The sequence below is a fragment of the Microtus pennsylvanicus genome, chromosome 13, assembly GCF_037038515.1.
Source record: "Microtus pennsylvanicus isolate mMicPen1 chromosome 13, mMicPen1.hap1, whole genome shotgun sequence".
Classification (NCBI taxonomy): Eukaryota; Metazoa; Chordata; class Mammalia; order Rodentia; family Cricetidae; genus Microtus; species Microtus pennsylvanicus.
The window spans coordinates 82,525,235-82,552,500 of record NC_134591.1 but is presented as its reverse complement, the minus strand read 5'-3'; the positions used below and the strand labels follow the sequence as shown (position 1 = coordinate 82,552,500).

Genomic DNA, 27,266 nt, shown 5'->3' with positions numbered 1-27,266 from the left:
AGTCTTTGAAGCATTTACTTAGCTCAAGTCTGAAGCTTGAGGACATTTAGCCACGCACTATGGAGAGGGCGGAAGACAGTGGACAGCTCCTACAGGACTGATGACCCTCACTGGCCTGAAGGGGCGCAGGACCAGGCATCCCTCATCCCGCTTGTGGGCGGGCGGCTGCACTCTAGGCCGGTGCGGAGGGCTGGCTGGAGGCTCCAGTGGCCTTCAGGCAAGGACTTGCACATCCAGCTGCACCTTTCACGAAGCCTCTAGGTGGCGGGTGGGCGTGGGCTGGAGCGTAGCTCAGCCTTGGCTACCAGATGCGACACCGCTTCCTGGGGTGCATGGGGCTGCCTCGTGGGCAGTGGAATGCCTCAGAGAAGGCGGCCAGGTTCTGTAGTGAGCCCAGTACCCTGTGGACCAGCAAGTCCAAGGAGGTTTGAGATGAGGGAAGGGGTCAGGGCAGGGGCAGGCATGCGTGCTTGCTTGGGGACTGTACACTTGCCTGTACTTAAGAGGACTGTGGACATCCGTCTTGATGGATTGGATGGCAAACTCAGGCCTGTAGGACCCGCACCACACCTAGAGGGGCATGAATGGCTTGGTTACGGTCTGCGGGCTGGAGCAGTGCGCTCTGCTTAGAGAGACCAACAGATTCCTTCCTTCCTTCCGTACCTGCTGCCTCCTCCCCAGCTGGCCCCCAGTCCTCTCGGAAGCCTGCCAAGCCTGCTGGCTCTGGTTTTGGAGTGTGGCAAGCTCCTGGTGCCCTTGGATGTCCCCTAGAGTGGGCCCTCCAAAGCTGTGGGTGTGAGGAGCAGGACTAGAAGTTACCTGGGCATAGTTGACAAAGAAAAGCTGGGCATAGGTCAGGTTCAATCCCGGCAGTTGCTGATCCTTGCCGCCTTCAGACAGCCACTGTAGGTAAGCCTACAAGTACCAAATTGGTCCAGCCAGGCTCTCAGAGAGCCCCATGCGGAATAATCTGGTTCCAGGACCTTGCCTGGATGGGAACCCTGCCTCCTTAGCTTAGGGCTGCTGTGTACAGGCCAGATAATTCTTCTGCAGCCCTCAAAAGACCGATCCGACAGAACTCTGTAGGACCCTTAGCCATATAGCTGCTACCTGAAATCCACCCATCTGGGCTCCTGGTACCCGGTGTTCTATTCCCAAGGCTGGAGATGTGGGCTGCTCAAGCCCATGGCCATGTTGTGTCTGCCCTAAATACTCTTTAGGAGACAAAAAGGGTTCCTACACTTGCTCATCGGGTGAGATATCAGGTTTACAACCATGGGGTTTGGATTTCTGCTTCTTCCCCAGTCCAATTGGGGTGTTTTTAGGACACAGCCCTAATTTGGGCGTTGCCCTGCCATGCTGCGACTGCCTCAACTCTCTCCGAGGGCTTTGCCAGGGCTCACCTTGTATGCCTGTCGTACCCCACCATTGTCAGCGATGTTCTCCCCGAGGGTGCTGAATCCGTTCACCTGCACGAAAGAGACAGAATGAGGGGGGGGGGCAGCCTGGCCTTGGCCCCTCCTCCTGTCCCGCGGGGCTGGCTGGGGTGCATGCAGGTGTAGGGCCGCTGCAGTCGTGGTGACATGCTTACGTTCTGGTTGCCAGCCAGTTCCCAGGAATAGTTGCCGTACTGATAGACCATGCACTCCGACTGTTTGCGGAAGTGCTGGGCTGAGAAGTTACTCCACCAATCCAGCATGTTGCCATTCTTGTCGAAGTTCCGACCTGGGTGGCAGCAGAGGATGCACACACTGTCCCCCAAGGCCCCGCTCTTACTGCCCTCCTGCACCCCTCTCCAAAGGCCAGGCCAGTGCTAGATTCCAGGGGTTCTGAGCACACAGCACCATGTTGAGGGCTGCTCAGGAGAGCTTCCACGCCATCCTTCCCATCCTTGCAACTGATTAGGACCCAGGAGTCTCAAATTCAGGGGTCTAAACCCAGGTAAGGGGGGCCACATGGCTAACCTCATACGATACCCCTGGCTGAGCCATATGGGAAAACCAGCTCAGACATCACAGGTGGTGTCAGGCCCTAACAGTCAAACGGAAGCTGCTCCAGGGATGGAGACCAGGCAAAGCCCCTGTCCAAATAATCTACTGAGAGATTTAATGGATGATCCCTGGCCGCTCAGTAGATGGGTGTACGTGCGTGTGCGTGTGACTTACAGGTGTATTTGTGACTGGGGCACTCCCTTATGCCCCTTTACCATTGTCGTCAAAGCCGTGTGTAATCTCATGCCCGATCACCATCCCGATGCCCCCGAAGTTCAAGGCCTGTGGTTGGTCCTTGCTGAAGAAGGGTGGCTGGAGAATACCGGCAGGAAACACTGTCCCAGAAGGTGACAAGGAGAAGCTGTGAGTGACGGTGCCAGGCTCAGGTGGGCACCTCTACTGGGCCTGCCATCTAATGCTGTGGCCTAGGGAGGTTAGGACTCCCTGCCCAGTGTGCAGACAGGGACACTGAGCTCGGAGACTAAAACGGGAATGCTGGATTGGCGATCCGTGCCCAGTTTCCTCCCGCCCACCGCTGCCTTCTTAAAAACGTTCTCTGATGGTTCCTCTGTGTTCCTTCCAACCTGTGACCCTTGGGACAACATGAAAGAGAATGGAACCCACTCTCCTTTCTGAGGTTAGACTGGGAGTTTCTAAGCAAGGGCAGGGCCTGTCCTCTGGCACTAGAGAGGTGAGATGGGCTTACCAATCTGGTTTCTGTTTGGGGAGTAGAAGGCATTGACCACTGCAGCCCCGATGATCCAGCTGTGGTGAATATACTGGTCATTTGGAGTCCACATCTGCCAGGACCCTCCCTATGGTCCCCTCTGCCCTGGCTGGCCAGATCCTGCCCTGAAGAACCCCCAAAGCTGAGGAGGGGGAAGGCTTAGGTCTAGTGTCCTCTTGAGCTGGCATCAAGGCCAGACTCCTGTAGCCACCCCTGCATGCCAGGCTAAGCCTCCTAGTCATTCCACTCACAGGTTGTGGTCCACTTTTTCCCGAAGCTTCTTGAGGCTCCGCTGGGCACTGGCCTTGAGGTTCTGAAGCCCATTCTCGAAATACAGGTCCTCTGAGAATATCAACTATGAGGAGAACAGAGCTTGACATTGACTGGCACTCAGGCTAAGTCCCCAAGAGTGTAAGAGGAAGGGCTGAAGGTTGAGGAAGGGTCTCCAGACCCTCAGCTGGCATGTGGCCCTCAGGCTCCTGGAGCAGCTAAGGGCAAAGTTTATTTCCCTGGGTCTCAGTTTCTCTGTCTGTTAGCAGAGTGAGATGAGAGTCCCTGTAGGGTGTAGAAGTGTGTCTAAGTGAGCAACTGTAAGAACAGAAGGATGCCTGGCATGGAGAACCCACTCTCCAGGGGTTCAGGGCAGGGGTGGGGTGGGGCCAGGCACAGTGCCCAAGGGTACACACGTTGGAGTATTCCTCATCCAGGTGCCTATTGCTTTCTTCCAAGATATAGTCAGGGTAGCCGATCTGTTCCCGGATGTTCATGGCCTGCACAGAGGAGGGGCAGCTAGGGTCATCCACCATGGGAGGTCCCTCGTCCTACATGCTAGCTTTGTTCCCTGCTGTGTCAGTAAGGGGATAACAGGCATTTTCCCGCTATCAGCTTGCAGAACCAGACACGTCGGTGGGGCTCTGTGTGGGTGCTTGGGAGTCCAGTGACCGTGGCTTGTCACCAGAGCTAGAGGAGCCTGGGTAGATCCTAGCCCCAGACCATGGAGCCTCCTGTTTCCTGGGGATTTCCTGGGCACTTCCCTCCCACCAGGGCTGTTTCTCCAGCATGGGGTCCTGACCGCGGGAGCTTTCCCTCAGGTCTTCACACAGGTTGTAGCTTACCCACCTTTTCCTGAGCCTTCCTCTTAGATTCCTCGTCCATCCAGTTCAGCTCATCCAGGGTATCCACAAACACGGATCTTACCTTGTCAATCAGCTCTTTGACCTGGGGGAATGCATATCCTCATGTCCTGGGCTGGCTTAGGGGGCGTGACCAGAACTCCAGGCTTGGTCTCACCTTTAGGGTGAGACCGCTGCTGCTCAGTCCCTGACTTCCTAGAGGGATGTGGCATTGATAGGGGGTAACTATTCTGGCTCAGAATTGGAGCCTCACAGGTGGGTTGGAGGTTTGCTTGCCCAGGGCTCAGAACCCACTCAGAACCCACACATACAATCTGTGCCTTTCCCAGGGACCTAACAGGGTCCAGGACTGGAGTTCATGGTCACGAGCACCTGGGAGCAGGGTTTCTCTTGGCCTTCCTCTGCTCTGGGGGGCACTGGGATTAATGCATGTCCCTCTGCCACACATGGGAGTCACTAGGTAGGGTGGTGGTGATGGGGCTGGTATCCTTGCCAGGAAGCTGTCCCAGGGTGAGCTTGAGAGCTGCCACGGACAGTGCCCTTTTGCAGTCCAGGTTACACACCATGTCCTTGCTGTTCTTGGAGAAGGCCTCCTTGATGTAGAGGGAGCCCACGGCGCTCTCCATGTTACTGTTAACGTAGCTGACACACTCCCGCCAGCGCACCTCCTCCACGGTTGTGCCATACAGCGCCTGGCGTGTTTATTCATTCAGTCACTCACGCATCCCATCCCACGTGCCAATGTTTAACTTTCCCCGGTCATATGTGGGTCCCTGAGCTTGTGAGGTGAGGCAGGCAGATCCTCCCACCACAGGCTTCAGGATATCCAGAGGATGACGCAGACCGGATGCTGACTGTGGACATGAGAAGACCACTACTCTGGAAAAGCCAGGGTCCCACTCAGACCTTGTCCTCACCCCCTGGACCTGGTGGTTTGCCTGGACACTACTCAAAGCTTTTCCCCATCTCTTCGTGTCTTGAGAGTCAAACTGACCTCTATTGAGCATCTCCCTACCCTGCCTGGTCCCTCCTCTGGTCACACTTGGTTTTCAACAGCCCAGTCTTCTGCTTTGTTGGTTTCTATTGGGCAGGAACCTTTTCTCAGACCCCGGTGATGACAGTGCACGCACGGCTCGGTGGGCGAAGGACACACTCACCTTGCGGTAGCTCACTCTCGCTTCTTTGAATCTCTGGCTCAGGCTGCTGATGCGATCCAGCACCAGGCGCCAGATCAAGTAGTTCTGCATGGTCCTGGAAGAAGCAGAGGTGTAAGGGGACAGGTGAGCCAGCAGGTGCTGCACCAAGCAGAGTTCAAGATTCTCTTAAGAACTGGCTTGTTTATCCCTCATGCTTGATAGGATTCCTGTCGCCAGCGTGAGGCACCATGGGCACCAGAATCGAACCTCTGTGTCCCTCACGCCTGAGAAGTTCTTGGTGGTATCCTCTCCTGAAGGCAGGAACTCTGTGTGTGTGTGTGTTGTGGGGCAGGCACAAGGTTCCCCTTCCCGGCCTCACCGTGCTGAGTAGATGCCAATGATGGACTCAAGGTTCTGCAGGTAGGGGATGCCGTAGACCACCACCTCCTCATCCGGTAACAGTTCGATTTGGACAGAGGACAGCACACTTTGTATGAAGAGGGTCCAGTTAAACCCCTGGAGAGAGAGGTGGGGAGAAAGAAGGGAGGGTGGACCTCTGTGCATCTGAGAAACTCAGCTTCCACCGAAGAACATTTGAGAAACAGGTGAGAAAGGGCTGTTAAGAATCAAGACAAAGAGTGACATTTCCCAAGAGCCTGTGGGCTATGAGATTGCTAAGAACCTATGTAGAATATTTGAAAATGAAGTGTAGTTGGGGAGATTACTGGGCAGACACGATTTAGCAAAAATGATCAAAGTAGAAAATACGATGGTCGTATATGTTACATAAGCTGGGTAGGTATCTATTTTGTGTACAACCTTTTTAGTATTTATGTGAAAATTAACATAAGCCTCATGCATGCAAGGGCCGTGCGCTACCGCTACCATTAAAGTCTCCTAGCCCCATAGTCATGTTTGCTCTCAGTGAATCGGCCACACTGCTGAGATTAGTGGTGTACTTTAACTATTTTGAAAAAAAAAACAAGTCTTGAGACACGGTCTCTAATCAGGCTGGCCTTGAACTTCTTTATGTAGCTGACAATGTGCTCTCTCTCTCGCTCTCTCTTTGTGTGTGTGTGTTTTCCAAGAGAGGGTTTCTCTGTGTAGCCCTGACTGTGCTGGAACTCATTCTGTAGGCCAGGCTGTCCTCAAACTCAGAGATCTGCCTGAATCTGCCTCCTGAGTGTTGGGATTAAAGGCGTGCACCACCAGGCCGGGCTTGAATTTACTGCTTAATTAAATATTTATTTTAACTTTTCGATGTGTGGTGGTGGTGTGGGTGGGTGTGGGTGTGTCTGTGGTACCCACTGAAGCCAGAAGAGAGGCACCGAATTCCTGGAGCTTCTGCCTACTGTGGGTGCTGGGGACTGAACTCTGGTCCTCTGAAAGTGCAGATTCTTAGTTGCTGAGCCGTCTCTCCAGCCCTGACCTTCAAATCTAGGGGCCTGGCAGCATGTAGAACACAAGCTGGAACCGGGGCTCTCTCGGGGTTCGCTTGTCTTATCCTTGTGCAGAGCTATGGATTCCAGTGTTTATTACTTTTGTAGCAGCTGCACCCTAACCTACAGAGGAGGCCTGTGGCAGGGCAACAATGGATGTCCCCCTAGAATGTTTTCACTGTGCTCATTTAAAGGCATTATCAGCCTGGATGCCAGCCCTATGGTCCCTTTAATGTCGGAGTAGCTTTGCGGGCGGGGGGAGGGGGGATGAGTATCCAGGTGGGTTGGGGCTGAGCCCCTGCTACTTCCTGGTTGGTGCCTGGGTCTCACCTTCAGACCAAACCTGTCCTGCAGCTCCACCAGGTCCATCCTGTTGTACAGGGTGGTGACATCATGCCTTTCCTCCTGGGGGACTGTGGCCTGCGTGGGGACCAGGGGTCACACCGCGTGGCACTCAGCACCTAGCCCGAGCCTCCCAGCGTGGCCCTGCCTCACATTGGCAAGATGTGCCTCCAGCGCCAGCACCTGCGCCATTTCCTTCTCCACCAGAGAGTTGTCATTGGGCAGGTTCATATCTTTCCTCAGCATGGTGGCCACTGATACCATGAACTGCAGGTAGGCTTCCCGCACCTGGGCCAAAGGACGATGGATGGAGCTGGGCGGCTTTGGCCACCTTGGCCACCATGGAGCACTCTGTGGGGTGGGGGTGGTATGTGACGTGGAGTGGCCCCTAGAAACTTGCCCCTCTAGCTTCCCCAACAGGTTCTGGCACAGGCAGCCCAGAATAGAACTTGGAGACTATCCATACCACACCCCGCTGTGACTGCTGTCTCCATCCCACTCTCTAGGGACAAGCCTGCAGACGGCCTCCGTATTCTGTAGTCTGGGTCTACTCCCTGAACTTGGTGTGGAGTCACAAGGCTCTGGCCATGCCAGACAGCTCAGGACCAAGTTCTAGTCCCAACTCCATTGCTCTGAAAGACCCGTTCACAGGCCTCTGAGGGTGGGGACAGTTTTTCAGGGCTGCCCAGTGCCACACTGGCCTCCACAGGTGCTCAGTAACTCTTTAGCCATTGGAGCCAGGGTGAGGTAGGACTGCCCCAGCCGTGATTCAGCCATGGGGTGGGTTGTGTTTGTCCAATTCAGTTGGACATCCTTTCTTGTGTCTATTCTTGAAGGGGCTTTCCTCACTCTAGCTGAGGCTTCAGACTGCCCCATCCACCGAGACCTTGCTCTGCCAGCTGCTAGGTGGGACTGGGGGCCACACCTGTGAGCTTTTGGGGATGATCCGGGTCCTGATTTCCTGTCTCCTGCTACCATCCTTCTTTCTCGATCCACCCACGTGTCCACTAATACTTCCAGCCCTGCTGTGAGGGTCATTCCTACCCTGTTCCTGGCCAGATGCTTTTGCTGTCCCTGCCTTCTTTCTGTCCATCCCAACTCTTCCTGCTGCCCTGGCCTTCCTGGGCTACAGCTGACTTCTCTCCGCAGAGCAGGCTCAGGACACTGGGCCTGGCTCTGCACGGATGGGTCAAGCCGAACAGACTGCTTGACCAGATGAGCTCACTCACCTCAGGGCCGGCAGTGTGAACACTGGGTGTCCATGTTTGTGTCCCCAGTGCTCAGTGCCTGTCCACAACCCCACAAGTGCTTCCAGAGGCTGGTTGTGGGGAGCAAGGCTAGTGGACAAGCAGGATAGCTGATCTCTGGGGGAGGGGGGACAGTATATGTGCAGGAAACTACATCTGACATGGGCCCCGAGGCTCCCTGCTTACCTTGTGACTATTGCCTTCGCTGAAATAGTACTCCCGGGATGGCATGCCCAAGGTGGGCTGATCTATCTGGAAACACAGAGTGTGTGACTGCTCACGGGTGGTGGGGAATCCCTGCAGCCTGGCTGAGGGGGGCAGCAATCCCCTGCCCCCAGACTGTGCCTGATAACAACACTGGCTCCCTGTGCAAGTCAGATGCTTCCGAACCCAAGCCTCTCCTTGATAGAGGGGGGCTGTTTGGGGTTCAAGTCCCCACAGGAGGGATTTGCACCACAGCCTTCCCGAAGTGGCATCTGTGCGCTTCTCGGACCCTCCAGCCAGGGGCCAAAAAAGCAGGGTAAGCACAGGACCAGCTTCTCAGAACACAGCAGGGGCCACGAGGTCCCTATGAGCCCTGCTTAGCACAGTATACACTGCAGACCAAGCTGTGGACAGGGGACACAAACGTCGGGCTCCCAGATCCCCCCAGCCACCACCCTGTCTATCCCCTGCTCTCCTGCAAAGCCCAGAGTTAGACTCAGGGAACCCGATCCCCACCCTACCCACCGAGGGTATTGCGTACATAGATAACATGCCGGCTGGAGTTCTGGTCGTCATTCCAGATGAAGAGGTCAATGAGGACGCGCCTGTTGAACTGTGAGTTCAGCACAGCCAGCTGCCGTTCCAGCTCCCATTTGGGGCCTGAGGAGTCAGTACCCACGCTGGAGACCAGCTAGCCCCTCTCCAGACAGGGCACTGTACGTCCTGAGCACAGCATTCTGGGAGTATAGCCAGCCCCGCCAGGCTCGGGTAGTGAACTCACTGTGAGACTTTGGGGACCGAGGAACGATTCCCCAAAGGGGCTTAGGGACTGTTCTTCAAAGGTCCACAGGGAAAGAGTGGCTGTGGATGGGAGATGCCCTATTCCAGGCATCATCCCTGCCCCGGAGTCAGAAGTGGGCCATGGTCTGAGGTCTGAACAGGGATATGAAGACTGGCCTCTCGGATAATAGGAGGGATGATCCAGTACAGCGCTTCAGGGGACCAGCCATTGTGAGGACCCATCACAGATCCCACTGACTCCCTAGTGTGGAGCCTAAGCCAGATTTGGGGGCTGTAAGTTATCTCTGGGAGGAATGAGCCTCTTGGGGTTTCCCTAAGAGCAGGCAACCTGTGGGCAGCTGTGGGGTTGAGCAGCCTGTCCCCGAAGTCGGCAAACTTGCCTATACTTACCCACCATCTCACTCCACTTGTCCATGGCCACAGGCCAGCCTCCTACCACATCTAAGATGTCCAGCAGAGGCTGAGAGTCTCTCTTCTCTATCACACCTGAGGAGGGAAGGAGTGGGTGCTTATGCAGACTCCAGTGGCCACAGCATCCGCCAGGAACATGCCTGCTGCTCCACGGCTAAGCTTTAGCTCGGGGCTTGCTGATAATGCACACAGAGGATGGGATTTGGCAGCAGGTGACAAGCCTAGGGAAGAGTGGTGGCCAGGAGGGAGGCCCAGACACAGGATGTGCTTGGGCAAGAGTCGGGTCACACAGGGGCCTTGTGACTTGCTTCTGTACACGATGGCGGTCTAAAGGCGTGGGCTGAAGCCCAGAGAGGCTTCCCTCTAAGGAAGTGCTTCTCTGACAGGGTACTTGGGAGAACTTCAGGCAAGGACTAAGTGCAGAGGACATAACCCAGAGGTCACTATAGATACAAGGGCAGGCCTTCGGATGACAGGGCAGGACTCCAGAGCTGGTAACGAGAAGGGGCTGATGTCTACTGTCCCAGCATGTGGCAGGGCTGAGGGGCCACAGGGAAAGGACGATGGTTCAGTGGTAAGGGAGGCACCAGATGACTCTGATGGAGGACGCTAGCCTTGAGATGCCATGGGTGTGTGAAAAGAGGAGGCCTCCCATGGGTTTGGACAGTGGCCTCTCTGGCTTTCTCTGCTTGGGCTTCATTTGGAAGTAGGGGCAAAGTTAGAGAAACTGGTAGTTATAAATGAAGTCCTGGTTGCTTGGGTCAAAGCGAGCAGGATTCTGTGCAGCTGCTGGGCTGCTACTGTGGTTGGTGGGCTGGAAGCTGAGGAAGGGGCTCGGGGTTCTGTTCACATACTGCTGCCATCCTGCCTTGGGCACCCAGCCCTTGAGGCAAGAAATTCAGTAAATGTGACAATCTAAAGGAAGTTGTCTCTGACTAGTGGGTATCGGTCACATGGTTTGTGGAGATAAGATAGCCTTGGCCATGCCCAAGTACAGGTTCCAACGGAGATAATCTCATAAAATCACAGTCCCACTAAGTAGCCTTGTTGGTACACAGGGATCAACCTCAAACCTTTAGGAGATGTCCAGGGAAGACAGGTGGCCCCAACTTGCAGCTCAGCCGGCCAGAGTGGTACCTTCGGGTAATGTAACTACAGGCTAGGGTTATACAGCCCCAAACCCAGGGTAGCTGGTAATGAGCTAGGCCAGGTGAGGCACAGCACACAGCTCCTTCTCATGTACCCTGCATGATGTTCACTCCCGCCCCGAGATACTTCCGTGTGTAGTCTACCATTAGAGCTAACTGGGCCCTAACAGGTGGCTCGACTCACTTTCGTTCATGCAGGAGCGGTACAGTGTCTTGGCCTTCTCCACAGCCGGCCGGTCCTTGAGAGAGGAGTCCTCCAGCACCCCTGTGGGCAGAGGAGAAAGCTTCACAGAGGTGGAGGTGGCTGCTGGGGCCCCAGGACAACTGATGTCTACGGTCTAGCCCCGGGCTAGCATCATCAAGCTGCCCTGAGACTCAGACAGTCACAGGCCACTCCAACTCTGACTCTGATACATCGCTGTCAGGCAGGGACCGACCCAAGGCTCAGTGAGACCTCTATGCACCCAGGTGGTGGCTACTCTTCACCTTTAAGGATGACCTCCAGCTCATCCCGGAGAATGTCAAAGACGCTGTAACGGGAGTTGGTCTCGGGAATCACGTGACGCCGCAGCCAGCCTCCGCAGGCATACTGGTAGAAGTTGTCACAGGGCTCCTGTGAGTGGTCCATGTTCTGGAGGATTCTGGCAGCTGTTTATCCAGAGGGGGTGGAGAGAGGAGCGGGGAGAGGAGACCCTGAGATGTGGACATCTTGATATTATCTCAGAGTCTGAGAGACAGTATCTCTCCCTTTGGGGACAGTTTGTCCGAGATTTAATATCAACTATTAACTTGGTGGCAGCTGCTAACTTGCCCTTGGGCAAGTCAGTCACTCTCCCTGAGTCAGAGGGAGGCTAGTAACATTGGAAGAATGACCCAAGTGTCTTCAAGGGCTACAGCAGCCACTTATAAGCTACAGGATCTTGAATACCCCTGTCTTCTCCCTCCTGCTGGCGGCCCTGCCTCCTGGCCTCCTCTCCATAGCCCTTCTGCCCCATGCAGTCCGAGTGACCTCTCAGCCCTCAGGTCCTCAGTCCTATGGGGGAGAAAAAGTCCTCTGTCCTATGGGGGAGAAAAAGATCTCCCACCCTGTTTATTGCCTTGAGGTTTTTCTTTATCACAGGGGCAGCTGTATCCATTCTAGGATCCAGAGCATGTTGGTGACAGGGGCCTGAGCTATGGGCTCACTGGCTCTGCTCACTCTACCTGGGAACCGCCTGGTTTGGGGCTTTTGTAGCAGGAGATTTCAAAGGAAACATCACTGTGGGGCTCCAGGACCCACTCAGACAAAACAACCTATTTCACCTTCACCCCACAAAACTTCGTTTTCCCTCCTGCAGAGAGCAGTCTGTGGCACCCAATTTTAAGACAACGTCTTGGTAGAAAATTTGAAATAAAAAAAAATATCCTTTGATTTGACTTTGTTTTCTATAAACATAGATGAGGGCTCTTGCGTGGGAGGCCTGCAGGTGGGAGCCGACCCCAGCCCACAGGGCTGCTCAGCTCGGCTCCAGGCAGCTAGGGGAGGGGCTCACCTGCAATCACACAGCCTGGGGTGACGCAGACGTCATTCTGCTGTGATGGCTCTCTGATGGCTGGAGGAGCAGAGGGAGGAACGTGAGGTGCGGAGCATCAGATGAGTTGGTACAGAGGCTTGGCTGCACAGCTTGCAGGCCTTGGTGAGAGGACCAAGGCCTGGGAGGGCTTGGTGAAGCACAAGCTGGGGTGGACATGGCAGGGTAGACAGGGTAGGCTTCCATTCTCCCCCACCTTCCATGGACACCCCCAGGAGAGCTCTGAAACATAACTGGTCCCCAGTTGGATCCCAAGTGTGACTTTTCCTTATAGCAGTGACCTGGGATCCCCTTTAAATTCTCTGCCTCCGCTGACCCCTATTGGGACCCAGCACCCTCAGAGCTGAGGCTGCTCATAACTACTCTGCTGTCCCACCAGCTCTAACGGACTGCATTTTCCCACCCTCTCCTTACCCTGGAGTCAGTCCACCCAAAGGTGATACCAGGCTGGCCTCCTGGGTGGTACCCAGCTGTGCCCAAACATTCTACATACAACAGGCACTGGAGACTGGTGTCCCTCTCTTCCCTGTCCCCTCCTGGACTCTCTGCCCATCTAAATTACCCGCGGCAGGCCCAGATGCCAAGCCCACCTCCTCAGGGCTGCCTGGCAGGGAAGGCAAAGGCTACCTCGTTTTACAATCGTCTTCTCTTCCTGGGAGAAGCGTAGTCGGCTAGTTAAGAGGGGCAGCTGCTTCCCTGGGGAGAAACACAGGGCTCAGCCTCCTCCATTAGCCCCCCGGTGGAGCCTTGGGGATCTGGTTATGTCAGTGCAGGTATCTGTGTACAGTGCTGTGGGCTCTAGTGCTCACCACACAGTGAAGGCTGGCTTCCAGGGAACTGAGACAGGGGGACTATGCAACTTAGGCATCCTTTCCTCTATCCTCTTTCTTCTCCTCATAGGTCCTGCTAGGTTTGAATGGGAAAGGAAAGGTCCCTTATCTTGCTATTCCTATCTTCTATTTTAGTCCATCTGGAACTATCCAGGCTCTGCCTGTCTTCCTGGACTGCACTTAGAGAAGGCTGCTCTTGCTGTCTTATCGCAGGAATACATAGGCTAATTTGGGGAGATCAGGCCTTTGTAGGGAGCCCTGTCATGGCAACCTTCACCGCCCCCTCCCCCAGAACTACTTTCACTGCCTGCTGAAGGTTTAAGGCTACCCTACTTGTCCATGTCTCTCCAATACATGTGGGGAGGGAAGCTGCTTAGCATGGAAGCCTTCAGGACCTGGAGTGAGGTTTGGGAGAAGGCAAGTCAGGCCCGGCCATCTTCAGGCCTGGTGTGTGGTGTTGAGGCTCCCCATAGTCAGATACACAGACGGTGGGGGAGGAGGGTTTAGGGATGTATCTGCTTGGTTCCCGGCATAGTCAGCACAGACGGTGCTGGAGGTGCCAACAATGGGTGCTCCTTAGGACTAGGCAGTGTAGAAGGCCATTTGTTCTACACATGAGGGTGCTACAAGCCAGACCCGACGTAGCTATGATGTCAGTGTGGGTTCTATCCCTGAAGAGTCCTACCCTTTCATCCCCAATCTGAAGGAGCCGTTGAGGGAAAACTTTCAAGGGGCAACCTGAGATCTGGAGACAAGTTGACTCCTCAGCTCTGCAAGGGAAGAGGTAGGATCCCTGAGCTTTGGCTGCCCTGTGGGGGTGTGCCCATCTCAGGAGCAGAGTCTGAAGGTGAGACACTGAATCTTGGATCCCATGGAGTCACACCACACCTCCAGCGAGAGGACGTGTGACCAGGAGGACCGTGAATCTGCTGGCTCAGCACATCTTTGAAGCCACCACAGGTGAGCTTAGGACGTCTCAAGGAAGATAAGGACACAGAGGCACAAAAGAACGGGATTCTAGCCGGGCGGTGGTGGCGGCACACGCTTTAATCCTAGCACTCGGGAGGCAGAGGCAGGCAGGTAGGTCAGTCTAGTCAACAGAGAGAGAGTTCTAGGACAGCCAGGGCAGTTACACAGAGAAACCTTGTCTTGAAAAACAAAACAAAAACAAACAAAAAGAACAGAATTCTAGACATGAGTCCTTTCCTTCCCACAGAAGAGTGACCAGGCCAGAGTCCAGGAAGGGAGGCCGTGCTGCAAGGCCAATCCCAAGTATGCTTCCACCCACAGAATGTTGGGTACACCCGTGTGGGCTGCTGTGGGAATCAGGGTCTCGGGGAGTCCCTGATGCAGAGGGTGTATGTTCCCATCTATTCTTGCTCACATAGCCTTCAAGGAGTTTGAGGTTATGTCCACTGACAGAGAAGGAGAGCAGAGAAGAACCTTCCACTTCTAGTCCCCAGGGAAGCAGCTAAATATTGTTGACAATGAAGAAGGAACCTTGGGAATCAGGATGTGGCTCAGCTGGTAGAGTGCTTGCCTAGCAATGCACAGAGCCCTGGGTTCCATCCCAAGCACCACATGAACCACACGTGGCATTTAGGAGGTAGAGGCGGGGGATTTAGGTATTTAATGTTATATAGTTAGTTTGAGGACAGACCCCTGAGCTACACGAAACTCAAATCATTGCTAGGTGTGGTGGCATACACCTCTAATCCTAGCAGTTGGGAGGCAGGGGTAGGTGCATATGAGTTCCTGGGCAGCCTGGGACCCTGTCTCAAAACAAACTAAACACATACAAACAAGCAAACAACAGCAACCACCCCTTCACAAAAAAAAAAACCCAAAGAAGTCTGGAGAGATGTCTCCTCAGAGATTAAGAGCACTGGCTGCTCTTCCAGAGGTCCTGAGTTCAACTCCCAGCGACCAAATGGTGGCTCACAACCACCTGTAAAGAGATCTGGCGCCCTCTTCTGATGTGCAGGCATACATGCAGGCAGAACACTGTATACATAATAAATAAATATTTAAAAAACAAAACAATAAAAACAAAAGGAAACCCCAAACCCTAACTAAGACAAATAAAGAAACCAAGAGGGAACCCCAAATGATCAAAAGGAGTGGACTCTGGGGTGACCCCACTGTTAGTAGCGGCAGTCTGTGCAATGCTGTGGTCACTAAACTAAAGAGTCTATCAGGAGAGGTGGGAAGCTTACAGATAGGCCCTGTGCTTCACCGGGCAAGTGGAAGCCACAGAAAAGAGCAGGATGGAAGTGTTGGAAGAGAAGTGAGGTCACCGAGAGTGGTGGGGATACTCAGGACCACTCAGGAGACGGACGGAGGATTAGGAGTTCAAGGCTAGTCTCTCTACAGAACCAGTTTAAGGGTACATGAGACCCTGTCTCAAAAAAAAAATGTAAGGAAACCACATCCCAGATGTGATGGTCATTGAACCCCACAAAGGAAGTATTAGTTTCAGGACGTGCCAGTCAGCAAGACTTTTCAAACCAAACCAAACCACGAAGGCAAGGGAAGTAAATCAATAAATAGAGGGAACAGTTACCCAAGCTTAGAGCGAGTCAAGTATGGTAATCTCAAGAGTTCAGGAAACAGAGACAGAAAGATTGCAAGCTCAGGGCTGGCCTGGGCTACATAGTGAGACCTGACCCCAAAAGAGATGGGAACAACACGAGAATCTCTGGGCTAACGCCACAGGTAACAAATGACTTGAGTGAATGGGACTCCAGGAAGATCAAATTCCCTAGACGTCCCCTGGTGTTTGTTTAGGCAATGTCTATGGTATGCCAAGGCCAATAAACAGCTTTGAGAGTTGTTGGCTCGGTGGACAAGCATTTGCCAAGCAATTGTGAGAACTGGAGTTCCTCAGCACCCAAGTAAAGACCAGTAGGTGATGTGGAAGTCCCCTCTGATTGCTGTGAATAGGTTTTATTACCGTTGGTTAATAAAGAAGCTGCTTTGGTCCTGTGGCAGCACAGAATAGAGCAAGGTGGGAATTCCAAGCAGAGATAGAGGAGAAATGAAGGTGGAGTCGAGGAGACACCATGTAGCCGCCAAAGGAGACAGACGCCTGGGAACCTTACCAGAAAACCACAAGCCTGGTGGCAAAATACAAAATAATAGAAATGGGTTAATTTAAGGTGTAAAAGTGAGCTAACGAGAAGTATGAGATAATAAGCCAAACAGTGTTTTAATTAATATAATTTCTGTGTGATTATTTTGGGTCTGGGAGGCTGGGAAACAAACAAGCAGCCTCTGTCTACAAGTAGGTGACCCACCTAGACTCCCGGTGCTTTCTAGGTGGAGACATGGGGTCTCTGAGGCAAGCTGGCCAGCGAGATTAACTGAACCTCTTCCTCAACACATAAGGTTTAGAACAATCAAAGAAAACACCCAAATGTCCACCTTTAGCCCCCCCAAACACCTGCACACATATTTGTGCCCACACATATGCAAACATATATATGCGCACACATGCATGCCACACGAATACACAAAAAATAGTCTTCACAATCCCTCTGAAAGTTTATTTTCCTAAAATTTTGTTTAAAGAAATTTAAAATTCCTTGGCTTCTAATCAAGTTTTTGTGTATATGGGTGTCTTTGTATGTGTGTCTGTACACTATGAGCATGCCCACAGAGACCAGAAGAGAGTGTTGGATCTCCTGGGTCTGAAGTCACAGCCGGCTGTGAGATGCTATTTGGATGTTGTGATTATGAGCCTGGGTCCCCCAGAAGAGCAGCCTGTGCTCTTAACCACTGAACCATCTCTCCCATCCCTAAGATTTTAATTTAAATAACCTGTTTCCCATCTCCTCAGTTTCTCTCTTAGGGAAACAACTACAGAGGGTCTGGGAAGACCAACTAGTCGGCAAAGTGATTGCCGACACATGAGGGACTGAGTTTAGAGCCTCAGCACTTGCAGAAGGAGCTGGGCTTGGTGGGGGCAGCTCCTTCTACCTAGCCAGCCGAGTTAATCAGTGACCTCCAGGTTCAGAGAGAGCCCTGTCTCAAGAGACTGCAGAGATGGCTCAGTGGTTAAAGCATGGACCACTCTTGCAGAGGACCCTGCTCTGGGGTCTCTGGCTCCCTCTTCTCAGCCTAGAGGGAAACTGCACTTGTGTGCACATGCCCCTACACAAACATACGTGCGTGTAAAGAGCTAAAAATAAACACATAATAAATCCTTAAACAACAAAATGGAGCGTGATAGAAGTCATCTCACAATGATCTCTGGCTTCCACACCTGAACACACAGTGTGCGCGTGCACACACACATCACACACCACACACATCACACACATACACGAGAAAAGACAGAGAGAGCGCTACAACAATGGAGAAAACTCATGTTCCTTGAGGCTGAGTAACCTGCTGAAGTGGGTGGAGAGGCAGATGGGGGAGGAGTGTGGCGTGGCCAAGGAAACTCGCCCTGAGAGTCAACATGAAGCCGTCCCAAATGGAAGTGTCTCAAGACACCCAATGGAAATAAACACATATTCTCAGAGGGAAACTCTCTCCACTTACATCACACAGAAGGCCAAGGACAAAGCCCACGTAGATGTGAATTTGTGTTTGTGAAAAGAAGTTGTCCATACATCAGGAAGAGCAAAGGGCAGAGCCCCAAGGAGTTCAGATATGGGCAGAGTTGCCACGTGGCCTGCTTTGGCAGACAAAACGAGGTGGGTGTGGCGTGCTCCAGTTCTAAGCGAGTGCCCCAAGGGCCTGTGTGCTTTCACGTGGAGGGGAACATGACTAGCTAGGTCTCTGGACCTGGATGAGGTCACCCCGACACAGACACGCGCAACCTGACCTCAGCCAGGGACAGAGGTTGGTAAATTGTTGTTCGGGGGACTGGGTGTTGGTATAGGTTTTATAGGTATCTAAGTGACACAGAGCATAATATACTCTGGAAATACTTAAAAGAGATGAAATAATTGAAAACAGACAAGGAGCAGTTAAAAATCAATTTGAAAAAGAATGAGCTGTAAATGCTAGAGACAAAACCATATGGGACAGTGAGGTGGTTCATTGGGGCAAAGTGCTCGTGCAAGCCCGACGACCTGCGGTGGAAATAAGCAACTCCTGCGAGTTGTTCTCGTGCTGTGTGGCATGCATGCAACTGCATTCACATATGCCTCTCCTCTCTCTCTCTCTCTCTCTCTCTCTCTCTCTCTCTCTCTCTCTCTCTCTCTCTCCCTCTCTCCCTCTCTCTCTCTCTCTCTCTCTCTCTCACACACACACACACACACATGCACACACCTGCATACACACTAATAATAAATACAATAATAAACATTTTAAAAAGGAAAATACGCAGCTGTTGGGGTTTACAAACAATCGCCAACCCAGAATGGATGGCTTCAAGGCAGCGAAAGAGAGACTTGGTGAGCTACAACCATGCTCTGTGGAACTAGCAAGGAGCTCCAGGCAAAGTCAGGCACAGACAAAAAGCACCAGAAAGGACAGACTGAGAAAAGCGAGTCCATAAGCAACCAGAATTTTATTTCATTCATTCATGTGCTTATTGTTTGCATGTTGATATGTGGGGATGCATCTATGCACACACGTGTGGAAGCCAGAGGTCAGTCATCTCTCCAGCCCCTCCTTAGCCTTATGTTAAGTTAAATATGTACCTGGGATTTATGAGAGAAGCTCTATTTTCGACACCAAAATTCACAACGGAGTGCCATTTCCTTCCTAGAAACCACAACAAGAGCCAGATAATCTATTTAAAAAAAAAGAACCACTCTTTTTGGACCCAACCCAAGACTCAGCCACAAGATGAGGAAAATGACATTTCAGAGAACTTGGGACAGTTTTGGGGAGAGGCGGGACACACAGGTCCGGGAGAGATGTTCAAACAATTAGCAAGAAGTCAGTCACTTCTAAACCAGCTGACCGCCCCGTGTGGGCGTGCTCCTGATCGGAGGACTTCCAAGAGCATCCACGCTTTCCCACGATTTCCCAGTCGCTGGCAGGGCTGATGAAGGAAGGTCTCAGAAGACTTTAGAGAGCCTGCTCCAGAGAGACAGAGGAGCTTCCAGTAGTGGCAAGGTGAGGCCAAGAAAGACAAAGGCCCAGCCATGGAACTGCTGAGTGCCTGGACCGGGAAAGATAAACTTTCACCTTCGTGGGCCAGGGGAACAGTTTGGCTCTGCAAAAAGTGGGGAGGACGGCAGGAGAGCCTGAGGGCTTGCCACGGAGTGCCCTTGTCTGCTTCTGCTAGAAATACCCCAGGGGAGGGGTCTTTATCAATCATATTAGTGGTGGGGTTTTATTAATCATACTGGGAATGGAGCTTTCAAGTAATGGAACCAGGTTATCAGGACCTGAGACCTCTGAAACCGTACCCAAAATAACATTTCATCCTTTAAAGCCATTTATCTCGAGCCACAGCCCGGGAAAGCTGACAGGAAGCGTCAGAGGACTCGTCTCTGACATCAGCCTGAGGGCTGAGGAGGCCGCTTACTTGTGTAAAATGAACAGCTGCTTACTTCTGAAATTTTATTCTGCAGAAAATATGAGTGAGGCCAGGAAAATGATTTTAAAAGCCAGAGCTGTACCTCGAATGGGCTGACATCTAAGGTGATCTATTGACTATTTTCCTGCTGCTGTGGCAGAATACACTGGCAAAGAGCAGCTCTGGAGAGAAAGGGATCACCAGGCGGGGCAGCGGGAGTGTGAGGCTGGTGTGAGGTTGGCGTCAGGGCAGTGGGAGTGTGTGGCTGAGTGTGCGGCTGCCCTGCCAGGCAGGAAGCGGCTGGATCACATTTCATCAGCCCACAGGAAAAGCAGAGGAAAAGTGGAGCCAGGTTCCATAACCTTTCCAACAGTGCCACCAGGTGGACACAAAGTATTCAAACACATGATCCTATGCCGGGCATTTCGAATCCGTAACACTGCAGGACTAACCTGGTGTTCAGGTTGCCTGTTACATCTTCTCGATAATCCGCAAACACTATCTTAAACTATCTTAAATCAATACAGGTGTTGAGGAGTACTCCTGTATTCTAGCGCTTGTGAGGTAGGGACAGAAAGATCAGAAGTTCAGGGTCGTCCTCAACTATATAGAAAGTTGGAGGCCTGCCTGGGCTACATGAGATCCCGTCTCTCTCTCTCCCTCCCTGCCATACACCGAGCACACAAAGGCACAGAGGTTTTTTGAAATGGTAAAGGCTGGTCTTGCATAACAATCATTAGACAGAAAAAGGAACTGTCAGTAGAGTTATTAACAATAAAATCCAGACAATAGCAAGGAAAGAAAATGTAACTCATTAGTTTTCATAGTTCATCAAGACTGGGGGCTGGAGAGATGGCTCTGGCAGAGGGACTGAGTCCGGTTCCCAGCACCCACATGACTGCTCAGTCACTTGCAACTCCAGTTCCCAGAGCTGACCCCTTCTTCTGTCCCCAAGAGAACTTGCGCTCACAAACGCATGAACTCACATATTCCATGTATACATAATTGAAAAACAAATGATAAGGATTTTAAAATACACCATAGAATATATAAGTGACGCACGTGGATTTAAGCAAAAGCTATGGAGACCTCTCTATCGGGAGGTGGGGGCTTGGTGTCTCACAAGCGAATCTGCCTTTGTACAGGATGTAAAGACAAGACTGATGGCGTCAGAGGCCAAGACTGGCATCTTGTTATTACATTTGATAATGAGCAATGCGACGGGCATTTTCCTAAGCATTCCTGTTGTGTCAAGTCTTCAAGCCCTCTTGTGAGCATACACTCCTATCATTTCTGCTTTGCAGGTCAGGAAACTGAGGCCCAGAGATGTCACGGAAGCTGTCTGAAGTCACACAGCTGAGACAGGAGCTGGAATCCCTGGCTGTATAGCTGGGAACTGATGTGCACACGGCCTCGGGCCCTCGTGTCCTCGCTGATTAACAGGTAGAAGAGCCCAAAGATGAGCTGCGAACTCCAAGGACACAGTCCAAGCTGGCAGCATGCTCCTGGCAGGTCCTATCTCATCTCCTTAGCTTTGCTGCTTGGCCAGGAAGGGAGTCTAGGCGTGCACAAGTGGGCAAGGCTGCATGCCAATAAAAGCTTATTTACAAAGCCAGGCAGGGGCCATGGTTAGCCAACCTGAACATGAATATGGTTGCTGGTGGAGAGAATTCTGGGTGAGCATGGACGAGGGCACGACACTGAGCCACTGATGAAAATATTTGACTTTCAGGGCCAGCCAGATGGCTCAAGAATAAAGACATTTGCTGAGAAAGCCTAGAGACCTCAGTTTGATCCCTGGAACCCATCCAAATATGGGGTCAAAGAATCAATTGACCTCCACAGCCATGCCACACATACCCCACCACGTGCACACAAGATGAAATGGATTTCCAGGAAAAAAGGTGTATTTATAATTTTAACCGAGCCACTAATTAAAACAAAGAACACGAGTAACTATCAAAAAGATAAAAAAAATTCAAGCAAATTGAGGGAAAAACAGCTCAGTTTGAACAAAGGCAAGAAAAGATGAAAACGCATCAGAAATACAAACAAACATTGTGCACAAAAGACACAGTCTAGTGCTGACAGGGAATGCAGATAAGGAAAATCCTCCCAGTGAAAGGCAAACTCGAAACCCAGCCATCAGGGCTGCAGGAGAAACAGCTGAGCTGTGCACGGGGCTTAGCTCGCTTCCCGAGCAGGGAGTGGAAGCACTCACTTTCTATCCTCCAGTCCCGTGCAGTGGAAAGGAAACTGACCCTACAAACCGTCCTCTGCCTTCACATGCAAGTCACGACCTGCCCCCACTGCACAAATAAAATGTATTTTTATGTGTATGTGTGTTTTTGCTTACACGTATGCCTGTGCACCATGTATGTGCCTGATGCCCATGGAAACCAGAAAAGGGTGTCAGATCTCCTGGAACTAGAGTTACAGATAGTTATTAGCTGCCATGTGGGTGCTGGGAATTGAACTCAGGTCTTCTGGAAGAAAAGCCAGTGCTCTTAACCACGGAGCCACCTCTCCAGCCCCATGCAAAAGGATTTTGTTTTTTTTTAAAAAGAACAGAATCTAGGATTAAAAGCATTGTTAAGATACAATCACTGTGTAATGACTTGTAGTGGGCTGATTCTGTATGCATAACTAAATATAAAACAGCAGGGACAGCACTCACACACACTAAGTAAATAAATAATATACACATATATAGAACTGCATACATTTATGAAGCTAAGTTTGTACTTTGCGGCTGTTTTGATGAAGTGGTTGAGGAAAACATCGTAGAGTCCTCTTTTTTTTTTGAGATTTTATTTTATGTGTATGTGTGTTTTGTCTTGTGTGTGTCTGCGCATCATCTGTGCTCCTGGTGCCTGTGGAGGCCCGAAGAGGGTGTCAGATCCCCTAGAACTGGGTTAAGACAGTTGTGAGCTGCCACTTGAGTACTTAGAGTTAAACCTGGGTCTTTTGGAAGAGTAGCCAATGCTCTTAACTGCTGAGCCACCTCCAACCCCTTATGGCTAAATTTATGGTCATGGGCTAATCTTAAATTGGTGAGAGAAATTAATCCTTGATATCACTTCAGAAATCTGACAAGTCTCTAGTGCAAGAATTTCACACACACATACACACATACACACACACACACACACACACATATTTAATAGCTATCTGGAAGATCAAGAGAACGAAGGAAGCAACTATTACAGGGGCTTTCTTTGAACTCACAGACACCTATGGACACTGTCACTCAGCAAGCAGGGGTGGGCACAGCCCTCGAGCGCCTCTGGCCGATTTGACAATTTTCCTGTAGGACAACTGGCCAAGCCTTACTTGGCCTAAGGCTAGTGTGATGGTCAGCATTACCAGCTTGATAGGATTCAGAACCTCCTGGGGGCATGTGGGAGGGGAACCATCTGACTGACTGAGCTGTAGAAGAGCTGCACACGGTGGGTGGGATGTCCCCTAGGTAGGTATCCCCGGACTGTCTAGAATGAAGACAATGAGTTGAACACAGCGGTCATTGCTCTCGTCTGATGGCTTTGAGTCCTGCTGTCGTGACATCCCCAAACACTTTCTCTCTTATGTTGCTCTTTTCAGGGTATATTTTATCGCAACAGCAGAAACATTCCCAAGAAGGCTAATCTCAGGCAATCACAAGGAATCCCACCAGACCACCTCCAGCTGAGTTTCTGACAATTGTGCAACTGACGCAGAGGTCAGTAAAAGTTAAGATGGTAACGCTCATGTGGATATTGACATTAAAGAGTAAATAGTAGCTCACAGATTGGAAATACTAATAATAAAAATCCTCCAGACAGAAACAAAAAAAATGTTTGAAAATGGCTAATACAAAACTCCCTATCTGCCCAGTCCTGACTGAAGTCCTGGACTGAAGCCCAGGTTAGATGTGGGGTCATTCCAGCGGCCCAGGAACCCTGGAGGAGGAGGAAGCAGAAACTGTGGGGCCCTGGTAGAGGCAAGGAGACCCTGGGTGTCCCAGAAGTCATACTGCTTGAAGGGCAAAGGGAGAACCAGGTGGGGAGAAGAGAGACAGGCAACAGACAGGGCAAGAGAGAGGATTCCCACCCCTTGACCTCACTTCTGGCTGTGGGGTCATCAGACCTGTTCTCTGGAGGGTTCAAAATCAGGTGTTTTGAGATCAGTGCTCCTCAAACAAAGGGCCCTGGGGCCCTGAGCTCCACTGGGCACAGGGGCTCTGTCACCCCTGCCCTTGAAGTTGGCTGTACCTGTCAACCCTTGCAGGAAAACCAAACAGGCAGAGACCACAGTAGCCACTGGGCGGGAGCCACACTCTACATGGGCCCTTGAAGGCAGCCCTGGGTGGGGCGGAACCCACTTGCATCTCTCAGCTGCCCCTCATCAGGAGTCCCCTGAGGGGACATTCCGGGTCTGGTGCCCTGGAGTTAGAGCCAGACCAAGGTGAGCGCATCACTTACAGACATGGCGGAGTGGAGTAGGTGGACCTTCCTTCCTCCTGTGTGTTTATCCCCCTGCTCCTGGCTCAAAAGGGATGAAGGGCTTGGAAGTTACAGAGCTGCTGGGTGTCTAGGTGCCCCCTCCAAAGGGATCACCCTGGGCCTACATGTGGTCCTTTAGGGAGAGGTCAGTGTGCTAAAGCAGTTCCTGGGACACCCGAGGTCTGTCCGCAGGGCAGCCCTAGCCACCTCTCCACCTTCATGGGTCCGCAGGCTAGCCCCTTCCTTCAAACTTGCAATAAGCAAGAGCCTGTTTCAGAAGCCACCAGGTCATCCTGACTGGCACCAGGTGAGACAGCTGGAGGGACCCCCTTCGCTCAGGGGCTTGGGCTCCTGCTGCTGGGCCACCTGGGAACTGCAGCAGTCTCTCTACCAGGCTGTGCTGCGGACTAGAAGGGGGCTGGCCCGGTGGGGCGGGGGACCTGTCTGCCGTCTGCAGCATCCTAGAGTCCCGCTGTGGCAGAGGGGGCGGAGGCAGAGCCTGCAGCAGCTGCGGCGCCAGCAAGCCAGGACAGAGCTATCTGGATGGGGTCGCTGGGTCCGTGCAGGTCAGTGTCCCTTCCGTGGCATCTCTGGAGTCAGCACCATGGCCCTGGGAGCGGGCAGGGGACCCTGGCAGAGCCCTCTGCCCCACTCTGCAAGGCTGGCGTCTCTCAGGCCAAGCCCTGGGCGGGGGTGGGTAGGGGGAAGGTAAGAGGGCAGGGTGTCCTTACTCACCTCTGCTGTAGAGGACACCCAGGGCCACTAGGGTTCCCAGCAGCAGCAGCAGTAGCAGCAGCAGCCCCCCCTCCAGGAAACCTGAGCGCCTCTTCTTCCCAGACCGGTCTGCTCTCTCCACCATCCCCACTGGGCTCTCCGACTTCCCCATCAGCCGGTTCTGGGGGAAAAGCACACAGCTGAGCACCCCAGGCCAGGGCCAGGAGAGGCAGCTGGAGCTTGAGTGCCTTGACCACAGAGAAGCTGGTGCTTTGGGGATGCCGTGTCCTGGTCTCTGCTCTCAAAGCTGCAAGCTGTGCCCTGAGTGCCCTGGTCTTGCCAGGGGTTCTTATGCTAGGGGTAGGAGTCTCTGAGTGCCCAGGGAACCCCTGTGTAGAAATGAGACCTGGCCAATGGGTCATGATGGCCATTGCTTTTCAAAGTCAGTTTCTCTTGTTCGATCATCAGACACAACAGGGACTAACTAGTCCTGGAGCTATTCTGCTCCAGGCCTGGGGTCTGCATGCAGGACCCAGGAAGCTCCACCTAGATATCTCTACTGGCAGTGGAGCCTTCTTGGGTTGCCTGTGCCCAGGGCTTCCTGGATTTCTGGGCCTGGAAGCTGGATCAGGGATGTTGTTGGGAAGGTGGCTCAGGCCTCAAGCTCCTTGCCTGTCTTTCCACAGTTCTGGTTGGAATCCAGGAGTTTGGGGGTTGGTGGGGTTAGGAAGGGCGAGAACGCGTGTGGGAACCAAGGAGAGCAAGAGGAGATCGGTGTCTGGAAGTTCCTCCCTATCATCCCTGGGGCTGTGAGCAGATCTGGTCATCCCTTCAGCTCCTCACTATGGGGAAGGTGTGTCTGTCCAGGAGACACACAATACGGGTGGCAGGTTGCTGCTGTGACCAGAGCAGGTGGCTGGGCGGGGCTGGCTGCAGGACAGGCGCAGGTTAGTGATCAGGTTCCTGGAGTGGTGAGTGCCCCTGTCATCCTGCCTCAGTTCCGGGCCCATTCATTGGGGATCTCAGACACCTCTGTCTCTATGTCATCTTCCAAATGGCCCAGCTTGGGAAGGGGGCTTAGGTGCTCTGAGGCAATTCTCACAAGGTTGGCATGGCTGGTTTCGATACGGTGGAGAGTAGGCTGGACCCTGGGCCTCACTCCCTGCTTTTTGGCCGTCAGTTAACTGTCATTGAACCCAGCATTTCTGATACTTCCTCTGGATGCTCAGACCACGGCTGCCTGGCCATTTGTACGTCCACAGAGCTCTGCCTTCCTCCAGACAGTCCCATTCCCAAGTTGTTGGAGGCTTCTGTTCCTAGGCCTTTAGTTCTGCAGGAGTCTGACCTTGGCCCCTTCCTACTGCCCCCAGTTGGCTCCAGACTGTCATCTGCTTGAGCTGCAGCCAGACCTATTGAGGGTGTGTCCCCTTTCCATCCTCTTAGTGGGGAAGTCAGAAGATATCACCTCCCTTGGAGCATCAGTTCCTATTGTCATTTCAGGACACTGTGAGCCTGCCACCTCACACCGCCCCACCCCCCTGTCTATTTCCCCAAGCCACTTTGTCAGGGTGCCCATCTCCCAGGTCCCTAACTAAGGAGAGAATAGAGAAGGCCGCATCTTCAAGGGTCTTCCCCGATCTGGCTTTCAAGTTCAACTGAGCAACCTCAGCTTGTTCCTGTTCTGCGTTATCTTAACATACAGTTTTACAACCCCAAATGTTCTTATTCAAGTCATCCTTATGAGACTGCCAGACCCCCAGGGTTGGGGCTCCTGTGGCTTCTGTAGGGTATCCATAGCAACAGTTGAAAAGGTGACTCGTGAAAGAGAGTCTGTCATCCCTGCAAAACAAGCCGGTTCCTGGGCCTGGTCTTTGCAGCTCTAGTTCCAGTAACCTGTTCCGACTCCGAATGCATTTGCTAGTTCGCTTCTGCATTCTACAGGCTCACACCACTCTGTCCTGAAACCCACTTTCAGCTAACAAGGCACACACAATAAAAACACAGTCAGGTGACCTGGGACAGGCGGGGCATGTCTGTGCTGGGCAAGAGGGAAAGGAGTCAGTGCGGCCAGGCCCTGAAGTGGGTTTTCATCTCCCTGGAGATCTTCTAGGAGACGCTCTGGGTTGTCACGATAAAGGGACAGGGGCTTTTCGGGTAGGAAGGGGATCACAGGGGCTACCCAACTAGGTGTAGGTGATGAAATACTGAAATGCTCGGTGCCGTCGAATGAAATGCCTGGGTTATCAGAGGGTCCCATGACAAGGCTTACATGTCTAGCGTGATGGTGCATTTGGGAGGCTGAGACAGGAGGGTTGCTGTGAATTCAAGGGCAGCCTGGGTTACAGAGTGAAACTGTTTCAAACAAAACAAAAATTTAAAAATCCCCCCAAACCAAAACAACGAAACAAAACAAGATACCACCCAGTGAGGTAGCAGGGCAGGGTCCTCTCCACGACCTTAGGGTCCTCTCTATGGACCTTACCGAGTGATCTCAGGAGCTGCAGCCACCACTGGGCAGGTCCTTAAGGGCTGTGTTAGGGTGTCTCAGAGCTGGGGTGAGCTGACCAAGGTGGGCTCTCGGTGGAGTAGAGCAGCGGTCAGGCTGATCTG

General features: G+C 52.5%; 1 protein-coding gene across 3 annotated transcripts; it reads right to left on the bottom strand.

Moving 5' to 3' along the window:
• Positions 1–27,266, bottom strand: Mmel1 (membrane metalloendopeptidase like 1). Of its 3 annotated transcripts, XM_075945667.1 has the most exons (24): positions 27,139–27,266; positions 24,678–24,837; positions 12,778–12,846; positions 12,112–12,171; positions 11,066–11,227; positions 10,764–10,844; positions 9,411–9,506; positions 8,761–8,879; positions 8,202–8,267; positions 6,922–7,056; positions 6,757–6,846; positions 5,367–5,503; positions 5,009–5,102; positions 4,415–4,543; positions 3,838–3,936; positions 3,405–3,488; positions 2,970–3,073; positions 2,698–2,756; positions 2,207–2,326; positions 1,592–1,725; positions 1,404–1,469; positions 820–915; positions 494–570; positions 1–401 (listed from the first exon to the last, which is right to left on the bottom strand). In XM_075945667.1, the coding sequence occupies exons 2-24, from the start codon at positions 24,826–24,828 to the stop codon at positions 302–304; spliced, it is 2,328 nt and encodes a 775-aa protein (XP_075801782.1). In that variant the 5' UTR covers positions 24,829–24,837; positions 27,139–27,266; the 3' UTR covers positions 1–301. The 3 variants fall into 3 exon arrangements, with proteins under 3 accessions (XP_075801782.1, XP_075801784.1, XP_075801783.1); XM_075945669.1 differs by lacking the exons at positions 12,778–12,846; positions 27,139–27,266 and having other exon boundaries at positions 24,678–24,896; XM_075945668.1 differs by lacking the exons at positions 12,778–12,846; positions 27,139–27,266 and having other exon boundaries at positions 8–401; positions 6,922–7,119; positions 24,678–24,930.